At 38.8% G+C, this 22340-nt stretch overlaps 3 protein-coding genes across 3 annotated transcripts; 1 reads left to right on the top strand and 2 right to left on the bottom strand.

Annotated features, from left to right (window-relative positions):
* Window positions 1–1749: 1749 nt before the first annotated feature.
* LOC124641599 lies at window positions 1750–2169 on the top strand. Its single transcript, XM_047179745.1, has one exon. The coding sequence runs from the start codon at window positions 1867–1869 to the stop codon at window positions 2089–2091; it is 225 nt and encodes a 74-aa protein (XP_047035701.1). The 5' UTR covers window positions 1750–1866; the 3' UTR covers window positions 2092–2169.
* A 1984-nt stretch (window positions 2170–4153) lies between these two features.
* On the bottom strand, window positions 4154–19608 carry LOC124640439 (replication factor C subunit 1). Its single transcript, XM_047178218.1, has 18 exons — window positions 19386–19608; window positions 19008–19118; window positions 18076–18928; window positions 17736–17845; window positions 17322–17450; window positions 16777–17194; window positions 16199–16319; window positions 15765–15892; window positions 15155–15301; window positions 14635–14718; window positions 14181–14329; window positions 13587–13781; window positions 13087–13238; window positions 12599–12707; window positions 12209–12354; window positions 5887–6100; window positions 5420–5590; window positions 4154–5071 (listed from the first exon to the last, which is right to left on the bottom strand). Exons 1-18 carry the CDS (start codon window positions 19392–19394, stop codon window positions 4985–4987), a joined length of 3333 nt encoding a protein of 1110 aa, XP_047034174.1. The 5' UTR covers window positions 19395–19608; the 3' UTR covers window positions 4154–4984.
* Window positions 19609–20065: 457 nt separating this feature from the next.
* Window positions 20066–21885, bottom strand: LOC124642383. The gene has a single exon (XM_047180792.1). It carries the CDS (start codon window positions 21883–21885, stop codon window positions 20104–20106), a length of 1782 nt encoding a protein of 593 aa, XP_047036748.1. The 3' UTR covers window positions 20066–20103.
* Between the last annotated feature and the right edge of the window lie 455 nt (window positions 21886–22340).

Genomic DNA, 22340 nt, shown 5'->3' on the forward strand with positions numbered 1-22340 from the left:
CCTTCCCATCTTCCAAGGCATTATAGACATCCCGTCTGGTCTCTTGCCATCGTCGCGTGCCAAGCCTCTGGGTTCTAAAATGGCTGGCACTCCGGCGGTGACAAGAGCACGATGGATAATGTCATTTATCCTGGCGTGTCGTGCCATGCGACCAGCACTTTTGCTACCTACAGGAAAGACCATGGTGCCCAAGGCGGTCCACAGATTCGCCGCACTGACAGCGATGCGGAGCCGCAGTGGGAGCGCCGAGGCGTAGGCATGTAGCGAGCCGGAATGTTGTGTCACCCAGCATGGTCCCAACGCTGGGTGACGGCAGTGCGTGAAGCCATAACCCTGACTCCCACTCTCCCATAGCCAGTAGGCGGGCACGCTCAGCAGTATTGACAGATGTTTCAATTAGTTTATTTCTCGTCAATCTGCAGAGCGGCTCGTCCCACTGTCTCTGGGAAGCCGGGTTGTCAGGGAAGGCTGTGTTTGAGCAAGCCACTTTCCAGGCGTTCATGCCATCAGTCAGACACGGCACCTCAGAATCGACCAGTGAAGGGGCTAAAATTTTGCTGGTGAACTCCTTAGTGCCGCAGACCGAGGATAGGAACGCCGGTAGACTTAAACTGGAAATTTTGCGGACGCCGAGGCCACCGAATCTGAAGACTAGACCGAACTATCGCAACTGAAAGTTCAGTAGTTCTTTGGTCAACCGGGCTAATAACCGAACTACAGATATTACAGGGTTATATTTTGGATTGTCTTCGCTCCATGTAATCCATGTATCCGGTTAGACTGGACCGGAAATTTTAAGAGAATAGGGTAGGATCTCGCTTTCGTTTATTCAAGGAAACAAAGACGAAAATTTAAACACTCATTAACTTAAAATATTTATTATTTTCTGCTATAATAGTCGGGCTTACCAAAAAAGCCATAAATTACTTTAGCACGAATACTTGCTGAACGTTGGATTTTTCAGTTTACAGGCTCGCGGATCTCCTGTTCGTACAATGTAATACACGCTCTTGTATTCTTTATTCTCACCATCATTATTCATGTAATTTATACAGCCAACTGTAGCCATTACCGCCCCCATAAGTCCCATAAACGAAGCACCCATTACTTCAGGTATTTCCCACCATGCTCGCTTGAATAAACCGACTATTCCCTTTGAAAATACTACCGGATGACCGATAATTTTGGGTTTTGGTAGCATATTTTATATTTTTATTTATCAACGTATTATAGTGTACACTGATTATAAAACACTTGAAACGATGCATGCAATCAATCATAAATTAAATTGACAGACTGTTTTTATTTAACTGACGTAATAAATTCAGACGGCCTGTTTAACGGGGGAAAAAAGCTAATTGTTGGAAAATAAAAAAATAGGTATAACAACAGATGCCCGTATCGTACCATTCACGACTCTTTTGAGGACTCGATTATGAATAAGCGCGTGGCATCGAAATATCTATGCAAATGTAAATGCACGCGTTCATGTGAAACGTCTATATACAAGTAAATTATATTACTACCAGTTTACAGTGGAGAAGCACGGGCGACACACGGCCACGGCACGTAGCCGTGCCATGTGAAAGTTACATAGATTACTTCATAACGGAAGCCGTCCCGTGACTTTGTGCATGTGAAACGGGCATGGGGCGTGCAGCGCTAACTTTCAGGGAACCACTGCGTATATAATTAAGTACTCTGTGGAAACATTCTTGACCACCAGTTATTTGTCATTTTAGCTGCCACTGTCATGTCATTCTACTGTCGTCTGTCATTTTACAATCAGGTGTGGTGAAACGATCGAATTTGAGAGGGGTTTTGGATATTTTCATAGCGTAAATTACTAAATTTACGTGAATTACGATGGCTTCAGCTTCTAGGCGTTCCCTTGGACAACTACTTCAACAGGGGTGGCATGAAATCCCCGAGATATTGGCCTCAACAGGCTTAGCGCTCGCGGGTATTGGTATGGCTACAGTAGGATGCTACAATTACGCAAAAATGGACGGGGACAACAGAAGATACAAGAGTACATACGTTGTGTTGAGGCCAGATGACCCAAAAGCCAAATTAATACGTAAAGATTAATACTGGTTTGTGTAAATAAAATCCTACAGTTGTGAAATGTTAGTTCCAAATATTATGTAATAAAGTTCAGTGCTATCATGTTGTTGTTTAATTTTGCCGAAGGACGAGTACATTTGTGGAGGAGCAGCTATTTCCCGGTCGAGTTCCTTTTAATATACAATTTTAGCTCTGTAAACAGAGCAAAATTGAAACCATTGCATAAAGAAAACACTATTTAAAAATAGTTAATTAACTTTAATAAACATTACAAGCATACACCAAACAACAATATTGTTCAAATATGAGACTTGAAAACATCAGACCAAAAGATTCACCAAAGAATACCTGGACATTAACTTATGAAAACACCACTAAATACAAAGTGAAGTAGTTCTGCTCAAGTTTGATTGTCCTCAGTGGACATGACTTCTATTAAAACCAAAGTGTACCATACCACTGAATTAATTTAGTTTTATTATAATGTACTGATTCTAGAAACTCAACCAAAGTGAAGCAGAGCTGAGAACTTTTTAAACAACTCATAGGTTTTGTTATTCAAATATCTTGTCTCAATCCACTTGTCCAATCAGTAGGATCCCTGAGTGAAGAAACTCTATTGGTTGTTTACAAACTTCTCTGCTGTGGTCAGATTTAGGCTTTACTTGTTGATATTGATGGTTCCTTTTGTTCTTACGGTTTGTTCATAGTAGCTATCAAATGTAATTGAGTTGAAAACAATAGAGATCTTAAATTATCACACATTCAGAAACACATTTAAATTAAACTTATTTAACATGTTACATGGTTATTATAGTTTATAATGAAGTAATAGTAGAATCTTTGTTAAGGTGAGTTTAGAATGCAGGAACTCTATCAATATTAGACAGTGTCTGCACGTGCTGCTGCTGCTTGAATCCAAAATGGTTTCATGTAAATACATACAAGCCAGTAGTATAGCTGTGGCAGATTTCATGCAGTGCCGCATGTGTCGCCAGTTGCAATTGGCAGCATTGAAAACGTACCTTTACAATAAAGTTACAATAGAAAAACTAATATCGACTGCAAGCAAGCAATACCTCCTATCTGACTCCGGGTGGATTTTAAAGGGGAACAATAAAACTTAATAAAATCCTTATTCCGAGGAAGGTATAATGAGATACTGAAAATCCAAGTTTTCTTTTTCTAAGCATAGTATTGATTAATAAAGTTTTTTGTTTTTATTTTGAATCTAAAGGTAGTTTATGGTAGATACAAGTTTTTTGGTTTTTTGAAACAAAAATGTCAGATAGGAGGTATTGCTTGCTTGCAGTCGATATGTTGTTTGTTGAACACTAGAAAAATTGTGATAAACTTAAGACTATAATACTCACATTGTCAGATTCGTAATTATGGAGATTTTCATTCTGTATCATTACAAAAGAATTAGTTTGTTTCATTGGTATGGAATTATGAAAGTAATGTGCTATAAAAAGCATTTATGTATTTTATATTTTCATTTATTTAGAAGGCCATACAGATTTAGCATATATTCAGATTAATGAAATGATTTCAGTTGATATGACACTACCCATCTAAAAGATAGTATATAGTAGTGTATATAGATTCATGTGCTTGGCACAAATTGTGAAACATTTATTAACATAGGCAAGTAACATAAAAGTATTAAACATAATTCTTATTTTTAACATTATTTTAAGTGATAATGATACAGTCGTAGATAATAGCAATTCTTAGTTTTATGATAATCAAGAAAACAGACCATTAAATAGGTATGTTACAAATGTTTTTAAAACTAAAGGTGGGCTATTTACGATTAAGGAACAATTAATATTATAGCAACCTGATTTTGCATTAAAGTTGACAATGTTTAGTTTATTTATATTCTATGATTGACAAGGCAAGCCCGTATACTAATGATAATATGGAGATAAAAACATAATTTTAACCACAGGACATACAGATCCTTACAGTATAAAAAACCGACTCCCAAAAACACTGAAAAGCAAAAAAAAACGCAAACGCAAAAAAAACTATTTTGTTTTTCAGTGTTTTTGGGAGTCGGTTTTATTTTTTTGTAAAAAGTTTTTTATTTTTGAACGGTGAACATACATAAAAAATAAAAAAAAGATCCAGACGAATTGAAAACCTCCTCCTTTTTGGGAAGTCGATTAAAAAAAGAAAAACAAATTAAAACTGTGTCCTGTTGTTAAAACCACCTTAAAGATACATGGTGTTACTTTAATTTTATTGTACAATAACACTGCACAAATAAGTCAGCGTTCTAGTTCACTTGTACTATCATAACTAGTATCACTTTATCTTGTATCACTCGTGTAGCCCGCTTCCAGTCTCACTAGAAGCAGTTCAGTTAGTACCAATACTCAACTTTAGCAATCCACATTGATATTTGTTGCCATTCACTGTATTTATTTCTTACAATGTGTTCACTTCACGTTTTCATTAGTGCAGTATGTGACAGCATAGTAAATGGCCACAAAACAGTTGCTTGTTGAGAAATAATTGTACATGTTTTCGCCCTAGCTGTGCGTGGGTAAAAACTCCCGTATTCAAAACTATGATTAAAATCAGTTTAACACTTATTGACTTAGCAAACAGATAGTGTCTATGGACAGCCACAAACTTTAAATTGAAAAAAATAACGATTCAGATGAATTGAGAACCTTGTTCTTCCTTTTTGAGAAGTCGGTTCAAATTGGTCAGTTCTTAGCAGGCTCTTATGAAACGGTTAATAAATGGTGCAGCTCTATTCCGTAGATTTTCCAATACTGTCTGACATACCACACTAATCACATACCTACTATTCACTTCACTGAAAACAAAATACTACTCACTACAGAGGTCCGATGGTCTCAAGTCACTATCTGAACAAGAAGGCCATCACGGATCGCCGATGCTATTTCTCCTTTTTCTTTCTACTTGTTGGAGCCTTGGATGAGGCCTTGCTTGTGGTCGGCTTTTCAGTGTCTTTGCTTTTCTTTTTCTGTGTAAAAATTGATTTATATTAAAAAAATATTCATTGGAATGATGATTCGAGGCATTCAAAGTTAGGTATGCTTTATTTATCGTCACCGGATGGGGATAAAAATGGTATCCTTCGTCCCTTTTGTAGTTTTAAGCTACTTCCCCTGCCATTTTCAGCCAAATCAGTTCAGCAATTTTTGAGTTAAATAGTGTAACTAAAACGACTTCCTTTTATATAGTACATTCAAAGGTATTTTACGCAAATATGGCAATGAACAGCATAAAAGACTTGGGTATATTTAATCAAATTCCAGAGTCATCCTTACAAAATAACTGTTTAGCATAACTGTTATAGTTCAGAACTCACCTTAATAAGAGCATCGTTCTCAGGGTCACTGTCCTCTTCATCCTCTTCCTCCTGTTCCTCATCTCCTATATCCTCATCATCCGCTTTAGCTTTGCCCTTCTTGACGGCGCCCGGCGCGTACGGTAAAGCTGTCGCTTTCTTGTTGTATGTACGCGTCATTGCCGCTTTTACCTAATAATTGTGAGATTAAGATTTAGGATAAATTCATAATAACTCGGAACAGAAGCGTTGAACGAAATTGAATCCATCCCACTGCACGGCACAAGGCCTCTTCTCATAGAGCGTTAATCACCACGTTTGCTCAAGGCGGATTAGCGATTTCAGTCCTTGTAGTCCACGTTTCAAGATGTTTTCCTCCATCATTTTTTGCATTTGGATTGCATTATTGGATTGTGGTGTAAATTAAATTGGCGTAAGTAATTAGAGACCAAAAAAGTTAAATTTAGTGTCTGAAAGGAGTTTGATACCTTAGGGTCCACCAAAATAGTAGGATTTCTCTGTCCTGGCCACACAGACAGCTCCACCAAGGAGTCCAGGTCTTCCCTCAGCAGATGATAAGACTCCAGCACTTCTAGAGACCGGCTGATACCGTCAGCCTTGTCTTTGATCAACGGGTTTACTATAGCGTCGCGGAGATGTGTGCTGTAGTCTAGGAAGATGGACGATTTTGAACCTGATGTGCTGTGGGATAAGATTCATTTTTAATTATTTTGTCCAATTATAATAAATTTTTCGGGACATCTTTTCAAACACGATCTGTTTGCCCCATGGTATGTTATTAATTAACTTGTGTTATGGGTACTAACACATGTATCTTATATTTTTGGAGTTGAATAAGTCGTCTATAAAAATAATAATAATATTCTATTCTATTCTATTTTTGTATATGGCAATCCGTGTCGATGTCAACTTCGACGATTCTGCCAATGACAAGTGAAATGAGAAGCAAGAAGTGCTTACAATTAAAAAAATAAATAAAAAAATATATATATATATTGATTTAAGATGGTGCTGTGGCCGATCTTGTGTAACTTAATGTGTTAGTAGGACGACACTGAAACAAACAGAAATACATTTACATATATAAAAACAACAACAAAATGTTAGTAACACATAACATAAAATATATACCACAACCATACAAACTGTGGCCTAAATATAGGCCACAGTTTATAATTTAATATTGTTTTGATTAATAAACATCAACAGCATCTGGAGCAGTTCTGGACAGGAGTGGGATAGGAGGGAACGGAAATTAGTCGGGAGAGGGATTTTAAGTTTTTGGAGACGACCATATAAATCAAAGGATGAGTTGATAGGACAGTCAAAAAATATATGGTCCAGGGTACCTTCATCCAGACCACACTCGCAGAGGGATGAATCCTGCACCCGAATTTTGCGCAGAAAGACCGGTGTACAGCAGTGACCTAACCGTATTCTGCACAGGACTGAGATTACCCGTTTAGGGTATTTTTTGAAATTGGAAAACCACGGTTTTGGTTTTACAACCGGTTGAATGGCGAAATAAGAGCTACCCTTCTTTTTGCCTGAGATGTTCCACCATTCCTGCCACGAGGTCTCAAGACTCAATTTGGGGAGGTTTAGCAGGTCATGCCCTTGAAGGGAGAAGTGTGCAAGGTCAGCGGACTCAGATGAACACGCATCTTTGGCCAATGCATCGGCACATTCATTGCCCGCTATACCGCAGTGGCTAGGGATCCAGACTAAGTGTACTTCTTTCTCTTGCCTAGTGCAGGAGAAAAGGGACTTTTTAATATCCAGGACAATAGGACAGTGGAGTTTAGTTCTAAAGGGATTCTGGGATAGGGCTTGGAGACAGCTAAGGGAGTCAGTAAATATAACTCCATAGCTAATCTCATGGGACTCTATAAAACGACAAGCTTCCAATAGTGCCACACACTCGCCTGTAAATACTGAAGACTCCTTCGGACATCTGAATTTCAAAATTATTTTAGAGTTCTGATAGTAAACCGCGGCTCCAGTACAGCCACCATTTGATTTGGAAGCATCCGTGAAGAACTTTTGAAACCCAATCCATCGTTCACCCAAAACCGCATTAAAGGCCGAATTTGCAGACGGGGAGTTTTTGGATATGCCAATGTTATAAAATATTTTAGGGGTGAAGCAAAGTACTTCATAAGGGTAATTAAATAGAGGAAGTCTGGGATGTGGAGCAATGGGGGATTCTAAATTTTGAAAAAACCGATATGCTTTTAGGAATAGGGGAATTTCTTTGTGTTCCCAATATTTGGAGCTGTGACAAAGAGTGTCAAGCTCTCTGAGTTTTGGGATGAGGGGGTGAGATGACTTGGGTATAACCCTGGATAGGAAACGGGAAGCGAGGTACTGACGTCTTAGGGCTAGGGGGGGTTCAGCGCATTCGACCTGCAAGGCGTTAATAGGCGACGACTTCATGCAACCTGAGATGATTCGAAGGCATTGAGACTGAATCCTATCTAAACCGGCCAAGGCACCTTTGTTGCTTGGAATCACCAGGTGTGACCCATAGTCCAGGATACTACGGACTAAGGCGTTGTAGACCAGTTTCATAGTGAAGGGGTGGGCCCCCCACCAGACACCAGCGAGAGCTTTCAAGATGGAGATTGCTCTTTCGCATCTTTTGATCAAGTAATTAAGTGGTGAATCCCGGATAATTTTGAGTCTAAGAAAACGCCTAAAAATTTTGTTTTGTTGCCTATGGGGATATCTTGTCCTTGAATGTTAACTGAGACCTGAGGGATCAGTAGTTTTCAGGAAAAAATCACTACCGAGCTTTTTGGGGCGGATAACGAGAGACCTTGGTCCAAAAGCCATGTGTGCAGAGAGTCCAGGGAGAGACAGAGAGATGAGGCAGCGTCCGTAATAGATGGATTTACTACATACAACACTAGATCGTCAGCGTACTGTAAAAGGTGGCAGTCAGAATTAAGGCAGGAGCCAATGTCTGCTGTATACAGGTTGTATAGTAGAGGGCTTAGAACTGAGCCTTGGGGAAGGCCCTTCCACGTCTGTCTCACCTCAAATACCTCCCCCTGCACTCTGAGCATCAAAGAGCGAGACATGAGGAGTGCGCATATACATTGTACCATCTTACCCGGAATCCTCAGCTGTTGCAATTTTTGCCTGAGAACAGGAAGAAGGACGCTGTCGTATGCGGAAGAGATGTCAAGGAAAGTGGCTACAGCGGATTCATTTTTGGAAAAGGCTGTACGGATATCAGTAACCAAAATTGCCACACTGTCCATGGTGCTAAGCCCCTTTCTAAAGCCAAACTGACTACTCGGCAGTAGATCCCTAGACTCCACCAACCACTCAAGTCTGTTTTTAATTAAATGTTCCAATATCTTGGCCAACACTGAGGACAAAGCAATTGGTCTAAGGCCATTCGGATCATCAGCAGTCTTACCGGGCTTCAAAAGGGGAATTACTATCTGAGCTTTCCACTGTTCAGGAACCCAACCAAATTGATAGCAATAATTTATTATTCCTAAAAAATATTTTTTTGCTTCAAAACCAAAATGAACTGCAAATGAGTACGGTATGCCGTCTATGCCAGGGGCGGAATCCCTAACATGACGTAATACCGCATCAAGTTCCTCCAACGAAAATGGTTCATTCATAGGATCATCCACAATATTTACAGACGGGAGCAGAAGTTCTGAGGAAGAAGGAACATAGGCTGGAGCAATTTTGTTGAAAAAGGATTCAGCAGTTTCTCTCGAGATAGGGGAAGAGATAGATGGGGAGCAGCCTCGCCTGAAACGATTAATGCTCTTCCAAACTGCTGAAATGGGAGTGGAAGGGGATAGAGAAGTGCAAAACTTAACCCAACCGCGACGTTTCTTCTTGCGAAGAAGCCGCCGAGATTGAGCTAACACTCGTCTGTACCGTATAAGATTGTCGCTATTCATCGCATCATTGTACTGTTTTTCGGTCTCTTTTCTTTCTTTAATAACCGATGTGCATTCTTGATCCCACCACGGGGGTGACGGGATTTTATTTCTGGCACAGTTACGCAACGGAAATGTAGAGTCTGCGCTTGAGGTAATGGCCGAGATAAAGCCATCGTAACAGCTCTTAGCATGGCAGTGACCAGAAGAATCTTGGAAACTTGAAGTTAAATTTGGAAGCACACTAATTTTCTCCTCCAGTAAAGATGCAAACCTCGACCAATCAGGTTTGGACAAGTTGTACTTCAATAGTGGAGGAGACGTTTTCTCTAAATAAGTTTTATTAATTAAAGTTACAACAATGGGGTAATGGTCGCTACCATGCGTCAGAGTAGTACATTCCCAATGAATTGATGCCGCCAACTCTACTGAACAGAATGTGAGGTCTACACAACTCTTTTGCTGTCCTGGAAGGGATCTACGAGTAGGACTACCATCATTTAAGATGCAAAGGTCTAAATCATCCAAGATTTCTACTAAACCTTCCCCAAACGAATCACAACGATTGGAGCCCCATCTAAAGTGGTGACAGTTGAAATCACCCATGACGAGCACAGGTCCCACTATGTTATTCAAAATGTCCCTAATGGTGGTTAAAAACCTACGCTGAGGATGGGAAATATACACTGATAAAACAGTGATACCCTCAATTTTACACGCAACTATATTCATATCACCATCCAGAACCGGAAGAGTCAAGGTGGAAAGGGGAACACGATTATTAACAAGGAGAGCCGACCCTCCATAGCCATCAGATCTGTCACATCTGAGAATATTAAATAGTGGCATATTAAAACTGAGACTCGGGGTGAGCCAAGTCTCAGCTACAGAGCAAGCCAGAGGCTTGAATTTGTTGAGGAGGAATATGAGGTCGTGCTTTTTATGCCACACGCTCCTCACATTCCATTGAAGGAATACTTGGCGAGGCGCCATTTCTAATATTTAATAAAAGGTTAGTTAGTTGGTAGGCAACGTTGGACGGTAATTGGGTATTATTGGTGGATAGAATTGTAGATAGAAGTTTAATAAGAATATCTATTATTGAGGAAACATTATTATCAATGAATGGGTTATTCAGAGCGCAGCCATCAGGCTGTGAAGGTGCAGGGGAGTTAATAATCTGCTGATGGGCAGCTTTATCATAAGAGGGAGATAGAGGGGCATGGGTCTTTGGCTTAAGGAAAACAGTTTTGCGGTATGACTGAGTGGGGGCGGGAATAGCTTTTGCAGCATTAGCATAATTGCGAGAAGGAAGTGGGACAGATTTGCTAGCTTCAGCATATGAAAGGGACTTCTCAGCCATAACCGTCTTAATGGCCTTCTGTCTACCCAACTCCGGGCATGATTTGCTATTTGCAAAATGATTCCCTGAGCAGAGCACACAGAATGCCTCCGCCTCAGAAGTGCTGCAACCATCACCAGGGTGATCATGGCCGCACTTACTGCAGCGAGGCTTGGACCGACACACTAGTTCCACATGACCAAACCTGCAGCACTTACGGCACTGGATGGTGGGATAAACATATTGCTGAACTGGAAGGGAGGTGTAACAGCAAAATACTCTTTGAGGTAATACTTGGCCATCAAATGTAAGTACACATGTCTCTGTTGCCTTGAATTCAGTCACCCCATCAATAACTACTTTCCTGTTTATGCGACGAACTTTCAGGATTTCACCACAACCTGAAGGGACCTGTAAGTACTTTTGGACTTCCTCTTCATTTAAATCAGTGGGAACACCAGTCACAACTCCCATCCGAGTTATATTAAAAGTGGGGATAGAGGCAACATAACGGTTCTCGTGTAAAATGCTGTTGATAATGAATGAGTTTGCATCCTGAGGGGATTTGAATTCTACAGATACACGGTTCCTACCAACTTTTTTAACACCATCTCGGACAACGTTAGTAATGCTATGTTTTTGTAGGAATATTCCGAATGTAACAGGGTGAAGAGAGGTACCGGCGTTAGGCTGGGGCTCCAATCGAGAGACATGAACGATAAAAGGTGCCTTATCAGTAGCAGAGTACCTGCTGCGGCCAACTAGGTTTCTTTGTTGTTTGGATGGCGGGGTTGACACGCCAATGTTGGCATCATCTCCGGAGCGTTTTCTGGTATTCGAGGTTGATGGGGTCTGGGAGTCCGCGATGCTGCAAGCAACATCAGCGAGTTGGGATAGCGGATAGTTCGGGGAAAGTGGAGCATATGCAGAGATGTCGGGAGGATCGGGATCGGGGGGTTTATTTTGATCCATTATGCTTGTAAAAAAGTTGTTAGTTACCGAAATAACAGTACACCACTGGAGACAAACACAAGGACAACACACAAACACAAAACTAAGTCACAAAAGTTCACCAAAACACTTAAAACAGCTGAAAATTCTAGGCACACGTGCTAACCAAAGACACTCTGTGGCGAGAATCCAATAATAATATTAGATGTTGCACGGTTTCAGCCGCCTTTGCCATTTCAACTGTCGCTTTTTAATCTGAAAATAGCGTGTCGAAAACTAACTCAGAAAGATATTTATGTGAAAGCATAGAAGATTGGAAAATACGCGTGTAGTGAAACCGTAACACAGTACTATCTAAAATGACTTTGCTTGGTTATTATAGTGCCTTCTCTTTATTTCAAGACGCTTGAACTCCAAACTCATTATTATAAATAGTCTCATATTACACTTCGGTTAGACTGGAAGCCGACCCCAACATAGATGGGAAAAGGCTCGGGAGATGATGAACTAAAAATGGTCTCTCTGAACAGCTACTTGAACCATGTTCCGTGACGACAAAAAGTTTGGGGCGTTCACTATAGATACCTGAGTCGTGTATGCGCGTGTATCTCTTGACAGAGGCGCCGCAGCTTGGTGGCGCGGGAGTTCTTGCCGAGCCAGCCCGGGAACTGGATCTGTGCCGCCAGGTGACCTGACATTTCGTGGCCTGGGATCACTGAGCTGAACATAGCCTGGAAGAAATACTCGTTTGAAATTTTTTTCTTTACCCTAAAGGGCAGCTACGTTATGTATAGAAATAAATTCCTTCGGGATGCGGGTGCAACCCGGTGAAAGGTTTCAAATAATTCTTCCTAGCTTTAGATTTTAGATAGCTTATTTATCGAAGAAAGCTATAGGTTACTTTCATGCAAGTACGCGCATAGTTTCTATGGGACGCGGATGAAACCGCTGGCGGAAGCTAGTGGTTGACATTACCTGCGTAGGCAGTAGACTCCAGGCTTGTTTGCTGCGTATCCTAGCGTCTACCAGATCGCCCAAGCTTATACTGTCCGCTGCCTTGCTTATCCTTTGGAGAACTTCATGCCTAAAGAACATCGAGTAAGTTAATAAATTATTATTTTCGATCTTTTCAGCAAAAAGAATATGATGAAAAATACAGTGAAAAATTCCGCCAAATCGTTTTAGCCTTCATTAATAAATTGTGTTAAGAAATATTTTATTCTGATGCTGGTTAAAAACTGTTAAATTAAACTAATACATCTGAAGTTATAGACGCTTTATTTAAAGAAAACAGACAAGCCATTCTTGTGTTACATACATGCTTATACATTTACGCACACAAGTTTGGCTTTCCTGTTTTCTAGAGATAAACCTCCTATACCTACTTGCACCACATGAAATATGCAACAGTATTATCAGTACCAAAAAGACACCAAGCTAAAAAGAAAGGTCGATAAACTCACTTAGGGCAGTGCGGCTCAACTTGCAAATAATTCTCTTGTACAAATAGAGGAGCTAGACTATAATCGTAGAAGAACAGATCGCTCTTGTCGTTAATGCTCATTTTCTTGTGGTCTTCTGCTGAGAACACCTTGCGGATCGCCTCCCATGGACCCTGCGGAGTTAAACAGGTAAGAACAGTGGTAAATGTGATAAGCAACCGGACTATTTCTGGATTTTTTAAAGGAGAAGGAGGGTTGTTCGAAAGAGTTACCGCGGCCCTTGTACATAAAAGGCCTATGACGGAACACGACGGTTTTTAGTCAGTAAGAGTCTGACACTCCCTCACCGTTGCTAACCCACAGCGGGATTTGATGATGATGATTAGATTTTTCTCATTTGATGATTTTTGACGTCGTTAAAAAAAATCTTCAATACCCTATTAACCGATGTGCTTACTTGACATTGCTTTTATGGGGCTGTTGAAATGCGGAGATAGGAATTTTACAATTTCGTTACTTACCAGTTTAATATCTTTCCTAACAGTTTGCGCGTCTTTCCTGAGCCTGTCGACGTCATCACGGTTGGGGTCTACTGCCCACATGGACAGCAAGTTGAGTGTCTGTCTGACATCCTGATTGGCTGACACGATCAGCTGGGTTAACACGTCTGGAGGTATCTTAATGCCTTCTTTGAAGCATATTGAAAGCATTGCTGACTGAAATGGAGAATTATAAGATATAGTTTTTATGTTCTACAAGGCTAGTTAAGTGAATGGAGTATGACAAAATACGGCACTTGTAGGACTGGTATAATAGATAGCCTGTCGAAAGGAAGACATAGACAAAAAGAGAATGAATATAAGTACGACGGCTGACAAAAAGGAATGGAAGCGGAAAACATATTTTGCTGGCCCCAAGTAAATTGGGCACAGAGCAGGAAGAAGATATTTCAGTTAGATTTTCTATGTGAGGATGTATAAGAACAACTTATTGCGCTTATCAAATGTTTGTTTCCGTGAACAGTTGCGGCGGTTTTTTTTTTAAATATAAATTAATTAATTTCAAATTAAATGGTTTAAATTAGTGGAATTAGGTTCTAAAAAAATTCTACATACCTTTATCTGGTCGACCCTAGGCTTGCTAAACCTGAGATCATAGCAGTAGTTGACTAGAGACCTCATTTTTTGGCTGTTCCTGTCGTTGCACATACATATTATTGGTACTGATGAGGATTTTATTAGAGCGATTAGTTCTTGGAGACCACCTGTAAATAAAAATATAAAGAGTAATGAATAGGTGAGTGTTGATGGGTTTTAGAGAAATTGTTGCATATAAATTAGAGTTTAGTTTGGCTTAACAAAATTCAAGCTTTGGTAGCTCATGACTAGGAAACAGCTGCATGGTTCGATCAATCCATGTAAAACTGTAGTTCTTAGCTTAGACTGGAAGATGACCCAAACTTAGGAAAAGGCTAGGCTATCTTTGAATGCTAGAGAAAAACAGTTCCTTCAAAAACTGAAGTGAATGTGTTAGTAAGTGGGTTATCCATTGTTCAGAGTGTCCACATACCTCTGTCTTCATTGCCCGCCATGCCATCCACCTCATCCATGACCAGCACGTGTTTCTTTGTGACCGCTTGCTTTCCTGTATCACCTACACACGAAAAGAATCAAGTAAATCAACAATCTAGTAAGTTCTCAAATCTACCGGATCAAACGATGAAATGATGATTTAAAAGACTAGCCATGGAGTTTCTTGCCTGTTCTTCCAATGGATGGGCAATTAGAACCAAACTTATTCATATTTTTGACGTTCATAAGTGCTTGTAAAGGCCTAAATGAAATCATTTGACTTTGATGGTAACTCGCCGCCTCGAAAATGTTGCTAGTAAAAACCAAGCGAATAATTCTCTGTCGCGAAAGCGCTGATAGGGGCTCGCATTTGTACAAGTTTAAAACGCCTGTTATATGCTTCCACACAAAACTTAACGTTCCGCTTTAAAAAATATAGTTAGAGATGTTAAATAGTTTTAGAAAACCGTTTAACAGATTGATTTCTAAAAACACTTCATATAAGTGCAATTTCCGACCTTTGGCATAAGCAGACAATGAGGTAGAAGTGAGCAGTTCCCCTATCTGTTCCTTGATGAGCGTCTTGTTCCTCGTGTCGGACGCATTGAACTCCACCATGTCGAAACCCAACTCCTTGCATACCAGGGATACTGTTGTCGTTTTACCTGGATTGAGGGAAGTTACATAAATTGTAGTATAGGAAGAATGGTTAATTTAAGTGGAAAGCTTCGCCTGTGAGGGAGAAATTCAAATATGAAATGGTTTTTTGGTTAATGGTTGATACGAGGCGTGATTTTATCATTCGCGGGAATAATTTAATTTAGATAAATTTTTGATGTCCTTGTTTAACTCCTATAGTTCAAATGTAATACGAAATCAATATTTTATACTAGCTTCCGCCAGCGGCTTCGCTTGCGTGGTATGTTGATAAAAAGTAGCCTATGTATTAATCCAGGGTATCACCTATCTACATACCAAATTTCAACCAAATCGGTCCAACCGTTTTAGCGTGATTGAATAACAAACATACAGCCATACATTCTCACAAACTTTCATGTTTATAATATAAGTAGGATAATATCAATATATATTCTGCATTAAAAAGTTTGCAGAGTTATTTTAACTTACCAACACCCGGAGGTCCAGAAAGTAGGGCCGCCTTGAAGTACCCTCCATCGTCGTTCTTAGCCCACGGACTGGGTTTGGGCAACTTAGCCTTTCTGTTCACGTACCACTTTGTCAGCCAGTTCATTAGTCTACAAGAAGAAAATAAACTATAGTGATTTTGAAATGAAATTAGTGTTCCTTTGCGTGAATTTCCCTAGGGCCTACATATTTATATTACTGTTCTATCCTCAATGAAAAGTTTATCTCATAAAATCAAAGAGGCAAAAAATACATTATCAGAAAATAGAAAAAGCACAGTGTAAGTATATTTGTGATCTGTGAATTTTGATAAAACTTGGCAAAATATAACTAATATGTACTTTTTATCAGGGTGCAGGAAATAGTTACCTACATAAGCTAGTTGTCTAATAATAAAAAAACAGGATAATACAAACTTTTTAACATTGCTAGCATCACCATGCTGTCCGATGATTTGCTTGATATTCTGTGGCTTGTATTTCTCTACCCACATACTCATGTTCGCTGGTATTGCAGCTGCTTCCCTTTTTACATTACCTGTAATTTCAAAACCAGTTGTAGAACAGTCAAAAATTATCGTAGATGGGACCATCTTGTAATGACGAGTTCCACCGTGTTTCGGAAGAAAAGTTAAATTGGAAGCATTTTAACATCCTTGAGAGTCATTTCAGGTAGTTATAGGCCAGAAAAGCTGACAACCAGCCTTACCAAGGGTATTGGGTTGCCCAGATAACTATGTTGTCAGTTGTCATAGACATTCGCTCTTAATACTGGAACTTAGCTATATCTGGTTAGACTGGAAGCCAACCCCAATATAGTTGGGAAAGGACTAGGCAGATGATGATGTCTTTTAGTTTTTTTTGTGACCTGTATTTCTGGCAAATCCTTTGATTCTACATAAGTATAGCATTTAATTTTTTTATGGTAAGTCATGGCATATTTTTTTTACGAACAAAGCAGCGGGAAAAACCTAGTTATTCATAATCATGCTTACCATTAACAAGACTAGAAGAAGATGAACTAGCACTTGATCTAGTTTCTGATTCTAGTTCCATTTTCTCTTCCTTTATCTTTCTAGGACTTTTAGACTTTTCACGATTCTTTGATTTACTAACATCTAGTTTATTCGAATCCTTTGATTTTGGTTCCATTTTAACTTTGTCTGTCGGACTCTTCTTAGATTTGCTGTCAACATGATTATCTTTTCTATCTTTGTCAGATTTATCTTTTTTGTTGGGAGTCTTTTCTTTCTTGATTTCTTTTTTAATATCTGGTTTTGAGGTAGGCTTGCCCTGTGACCGTTCTGTGATCATGGCTAGGAACTCATCCTCGTTAATGATTTTAATTCCTAGTTCTTGTGCTTTCGCCATTTTTGCTGGGCCCGCGTCTTCGCCGGCTAGCACATGAGTTACCTGAAATATTTTGATGTTTTGGTCAGATTTTTGTAAAGAAAGGAAGAAAGTATGGCTTACAACACCAACAATATCAAATATTGTAGATTTCATAAAATAAGTATTGAATTTTCTTAGTTTATCCTACCTTTTTAGACACCCCACTTTTGACACAGCCTCCATACTTAGTAATTGCAGCAGCTATTTCGTCTTTTTCAAACGAGTCCAGAACTCCAGTCAATAAAAAGGCGCAGTCCTTCAAGCAATCTGGTTTACCCTAAAATCAAAGATTCGTAGAACTGTGTGCTATACAAAAAATTGCATGAATAACAAAAATGAAAGAAGATGCAGACAAAAAAAGACACGAATAAGATTTTTATGTCATGCAGATATAACAGCCAATCTTTTCATTTACAAAAAAAAATCGTATTTTATGATTATGTATAAGATTGTCTGACTGTTTATTGAATCATACTTTATGTGAATTCATAGTTTCTGCAAATAATGTAAATCCAAGCCTAAAATTTGTGACCAAAATAATGTTTAAGGTAAATTTTTATACCTCTGGGATCTCCTTAGCTCCCAAGTGTTTGGGTCCAGATCTGTTCAGATAGTTTTTGTACAGAGCTGCCGAATGTATTCTCCTTTCATGTCGCTCTTCATCTGTTAGCACTGCAATAAAAAAAAAAAATAGTGAAATAAATATTAAAATATGAAAAATGTAAAGAGAAAGGAAGAGATTTAGAAAAAGTTATCATTAAAATTTAAGATACCATTGGGACTAGACTGATACTAAAAAGTTAAGACTGGCACATTGTCTGGGAAGCTTTTCTGAAAAGGCATATAAAAAAAGAAAAAAGAGTGCTTCCGAAAATAGTTTAAACTAAAATATATAGGCTTACCAGACTCATTCAAACTTTTATTCATTTTCTTTTTTTTATGGCTCCCCTTCTCATCATCCAATACTGAAGAGTCACAATCATACTCCTTCGTCTCCTCTAACTTGGCCTCCATAGACTCGTTTAATTTCTTCTTCTTACTACTATGATCTTGACTAGTATCAGTCTCTAGGAACTCAGCGAATTTCCTTTTGCTTTTATCAATCTTAGATTTTGTATTTTCACCTTCATTAGAATCAATTGATGACTGATTAAGGTTAGACTGAATAAACTTATCTATTTTTGGCGATTTGTGATCTTTCTTTACCTTTGTATGATCTTTATCATTATTTTGCTTTGGTTCTGTACTTTCTGATTTCTTTAATGATTTGGTGTCTTCAGTTTTCTTTGATGGTTTACTTTCATCTGTTTTTTTCAAGTCTTTATTAGAATCTGTATTTGAACTCGACTTATGTTTTTTGTCATCAAATTTTTCAGTAGATTTCTTTGAATCTTCTGTTCTATCTTTTGAGGCATTTGATGTTTTAGTAGATTTCTCAGATTTATCATCAGCCTTTTCATTATTTGCTTTACCCTCTAACTCTGCATTGTCGATCTCTAAGAGACTTTTTTCAAATTCATCATCAGAATGGATTCCTAATTCAGTTTTTTTCTTTTTCTTAACTAATGGTTCTGTTCTCTTGATTGGAGCACTACCAAATATGTCAACAGCTTTGACCTCCTTGAGCGCAGGCTTGGGAGACTTGTTTTTATTCTTACTGGAAGTTTGCGCTTCATCTGTGGTTTTCTTCTTCTTGGTTGTAAAGATTTCTTCATCTGAATCATTTAAAACACGCTTCTTTTTGGAATCCTTTTTCTATTAACAAATAAAGCATGTGTAACAAGGGAAATAAATAAAAACACATTAAGAAGGCTTAGATATTTGAAAAACTTACTTTATTTTTAATAATTTGAACATCTGGAGATTCTGGAATAACATCATCATCATCCTCAACTACAGCAGCAGGCTTTGCAGGCTTCTTCAGTGAAAAAAATGACCTTATATCCTGCAAGCAATGCACCAATGTATTTCTGCATTGTGATAACTTATCAATTTATTTTAGTGATAAATATTGTTCGCTGCTTTTATGTACCTATTTATATGACGCATTAAATGAGTTTGGAATCATATATAATAAGACACGAAATGAATTAACAAGTAATCCCTTCTAAATTAATATAAAAATATAACCAGGACTCAATACGGAATACACGAGTATTTCGGAGTATTTGTATATTACTATTAACGACGAAATATTTTGGAAGTTACATACCCTCGACATGTTGAATTTACACCAAACAGCTTTACCATAAGAAAACAAATCACATGATTATTTTAACACTAACAATGCTGATTTTGCGCGAGATTCAGAGATTCGCAATATATTTAACGAACAATTCGCCGCGAAATATTTCCTTTTTTTAATAATTTGACATTGACATTTGATTTTTGTGTTGCCCAACCTGGCCCAACCTAAATAAACCTCCAAAGACTACAATGTATACATAAACCTCTATGACTTCTCTTATTTTTATGAATAAAGTTTTGTAGTGGCCTATGTTTATGGACAAGCTTCTACTATAAAAAAGTATACTTATATAGTATATATAATATACTTATATAGTATACTTATATACTATATAGTATACTTTTTTTTTTATAGCTAGCATATAATGAATGCAACTCATTTTTACATGGATACGTACAGCATTAATGAACATAGATCTTATATTTGTCATTCAATAATCTGAGACACAATGTGATATACACACACACATGGCTACATATGCTACGGTATACCTATATGGCTAAGGTAGATTTGTTGAAAATTTAGGAGAAAGGGTAAATAAAGCAAAAATAAACATGTCACAATATATATTCTTAATAAAACCTGAAATACGTCTTAAATATCCAACAATCTTATACAATAATACTAACTAAATGTCCTACAAATAAATACCTATGAACGTAAACGATGTAATAACAAATCGCTACCGGCGCGAAGGCGGCGTTATGAAAGAATTGGCGTCTAACTCTGTCCCAGTCGTGGACTGCATCGGTCCTCTTCGGGAGTGCCTGGATATCACGTGCCGGGCCCACGCCAGGTCTCGAGAGCTCCTCGACCGCCCACTGCGGGACTTTGAACTAGTCGAACTAATCGACTTTCCTGATGTACTGGTGCTGGTCGCTGACCAACAAGTATCGCTCAGCAGTTTGTCCGGGCAGTACGTCAACTCTGAACGTGTTAAAGTGCTAGTCGAGTACATCGGTATTGACGACTTTTTATCCGATGAAGGCAGTGTTTTTTCAATAGTCAACTGCGCTAGAGATGTTTCTATTTTCGGTGGACTCCTAGGCCTGTTATCTTTGGTGACGTCAGCAATAGCAATACGTCTGTCGCCACAGTCATCACCGCTGTCAATCTTTGATGGTGATGATCCACCTTCGGAGTCTTCACTCATTATTATTGCCATCAGTTTTTCAGTATTCTCGTTCAAGTCATAAACTCTCTGGGTTTTAATGGACCCCAGCGAAGACGTTTTACTTTTAGTGGGTGGACGCTTTACGCGTTTCTGGTCACTGTAATAAATGGCACTTTGGTGAGGCAGTACAGCTGGAAAATTGCTGTCTACTTTCGTATATGCACAATCTCTTGAGTAATTCGTTCTTGCAGAGCGGTTTTTACAACTACATCCGTGGTCTCCAAACATATAATTGTAACACATTTGTAAAAGGCATATTGCTGCCGCGGTCAACAGCACTAAAGTCACGTACAGTTTCGGCGTCCAGTCAGCATTTATGTAAATGTAGGATTGAGTAAGCGATTTCCAAGGACTAAATTTAGATACAGCAGCAGTTTGATATTCAAAGAGATTACGTCTCGATAAGCCTTTTCCATAGTTTTGCACGGCGGCCGCTATTCTTAGAACGCCACCGTAAGCTGTGTACAACTTCTCGTCAACTAGATGTGGTGCAACTTCCCGTTTCATCCAGTGCCATAATTCATTATTCAAATTAACGAAGTCTGCATGGCGACAGTGTGCTGGTGAGCTATGCAGTATACATCTTGACGCGGTCGTGTAATATTTTAAAAGGATATTTTCGGAGCTGGGTGCTGTCAAACTAACCAGTCCTTCTGATCTAAAAGGCAGAGCGATAGCCGAGGGGTGTCGTTCATCATCTAGTTTAGGAGCCGGTAGGTGAATGCAGTTACTAGAATCACGTCTAGTGACTAAACAAGAACACGGATCTAAAAGCTTTCCGGATCCGATAAGGATTTTGGCAACAGTCAGGTTTGACCACTGAGGTATTCGTTCGGGTGGTCTCCATCCCAAGCCTTGAGTGTTCATATTCGTTTTTATAAGTTCATAAAAGTCATGGACTTGTTTGGCGTGTCTGTAAGGGACATAACCAGCGTAGTAAGCAAATCTAACAGTGGGGAGTATCTCACTTTTAAGGTGTGCACCGACAGTGTCCGACAGAGCTTCTTTTAATATTGAGGCAGTTTTGAAGTCCACATCCCTTTGCACATTTCTGAAAGCACTTCTGAAGTACTTGAGGATCTCCCTAATGTACCGGCTGTCGACCCTGTCAGGGCTCACTTGGGGTGGGATCAGCTCCTCGAATGTTTTCCGAGCCTTCAGTTTGGCGATATCGTCTTGGGTCCAGCAGTTAACGCTTGTTTTCGCGTAATCGAATAACGTAGTACCCGCATTTTTATTGCTAACGTAAGCTATGTTAGACAATATTATAACAACCATAAGAAATAACATTGAATTTAAAGTGTGATAGTAAAAACATTCATGTTCATTATTGTACAGAGTTAATGACAGATTAATTTGTCATTTATCGCTGATGACAAGGTGACAACAACAGACCAAGAATTTTAGGATGTCGGGTTAGTTATGGTGCATCCTTTGATAAAAACTATTTCCTTTTCTGTTTATGGTTATTTTAACAGGATTTCCTACTTTCCTGTTTCTTCAAATGAAATAGATTAATTTAAAGTAAATTTTTCTTCAGGAAAACTTAGCAAGCAACCAGGAGTAGAACACCATGTTACCATCGTCATGTCACAACCATGACTTGACGGCTTGGTTCAAGCAACTCAAACGATAGGACCTACGCAAGTATAGAGTTATCATACATTAGAACATTTTATATTAAGACAGTATAAATAAAAGGAAGTTATTTATTCAATATCATTGGGCGGAAAAATCAAGTCCTC

Source organism: Helicoverpa zea, chromosome 2 (genome assembly GCF_022581195.2).
Source record: "Helicoverpa zea isolate HzStark_Cry1AcR chromosome 2, ilHelZeax1.1, whole genome shotgun sequence".
Lineage (NCBI taxonomy): Eukaryota > Metazoa > Arthropoda > Insecta > Lepidoptera > Noctuidae > Helicoverpa > Helicoverpa zea.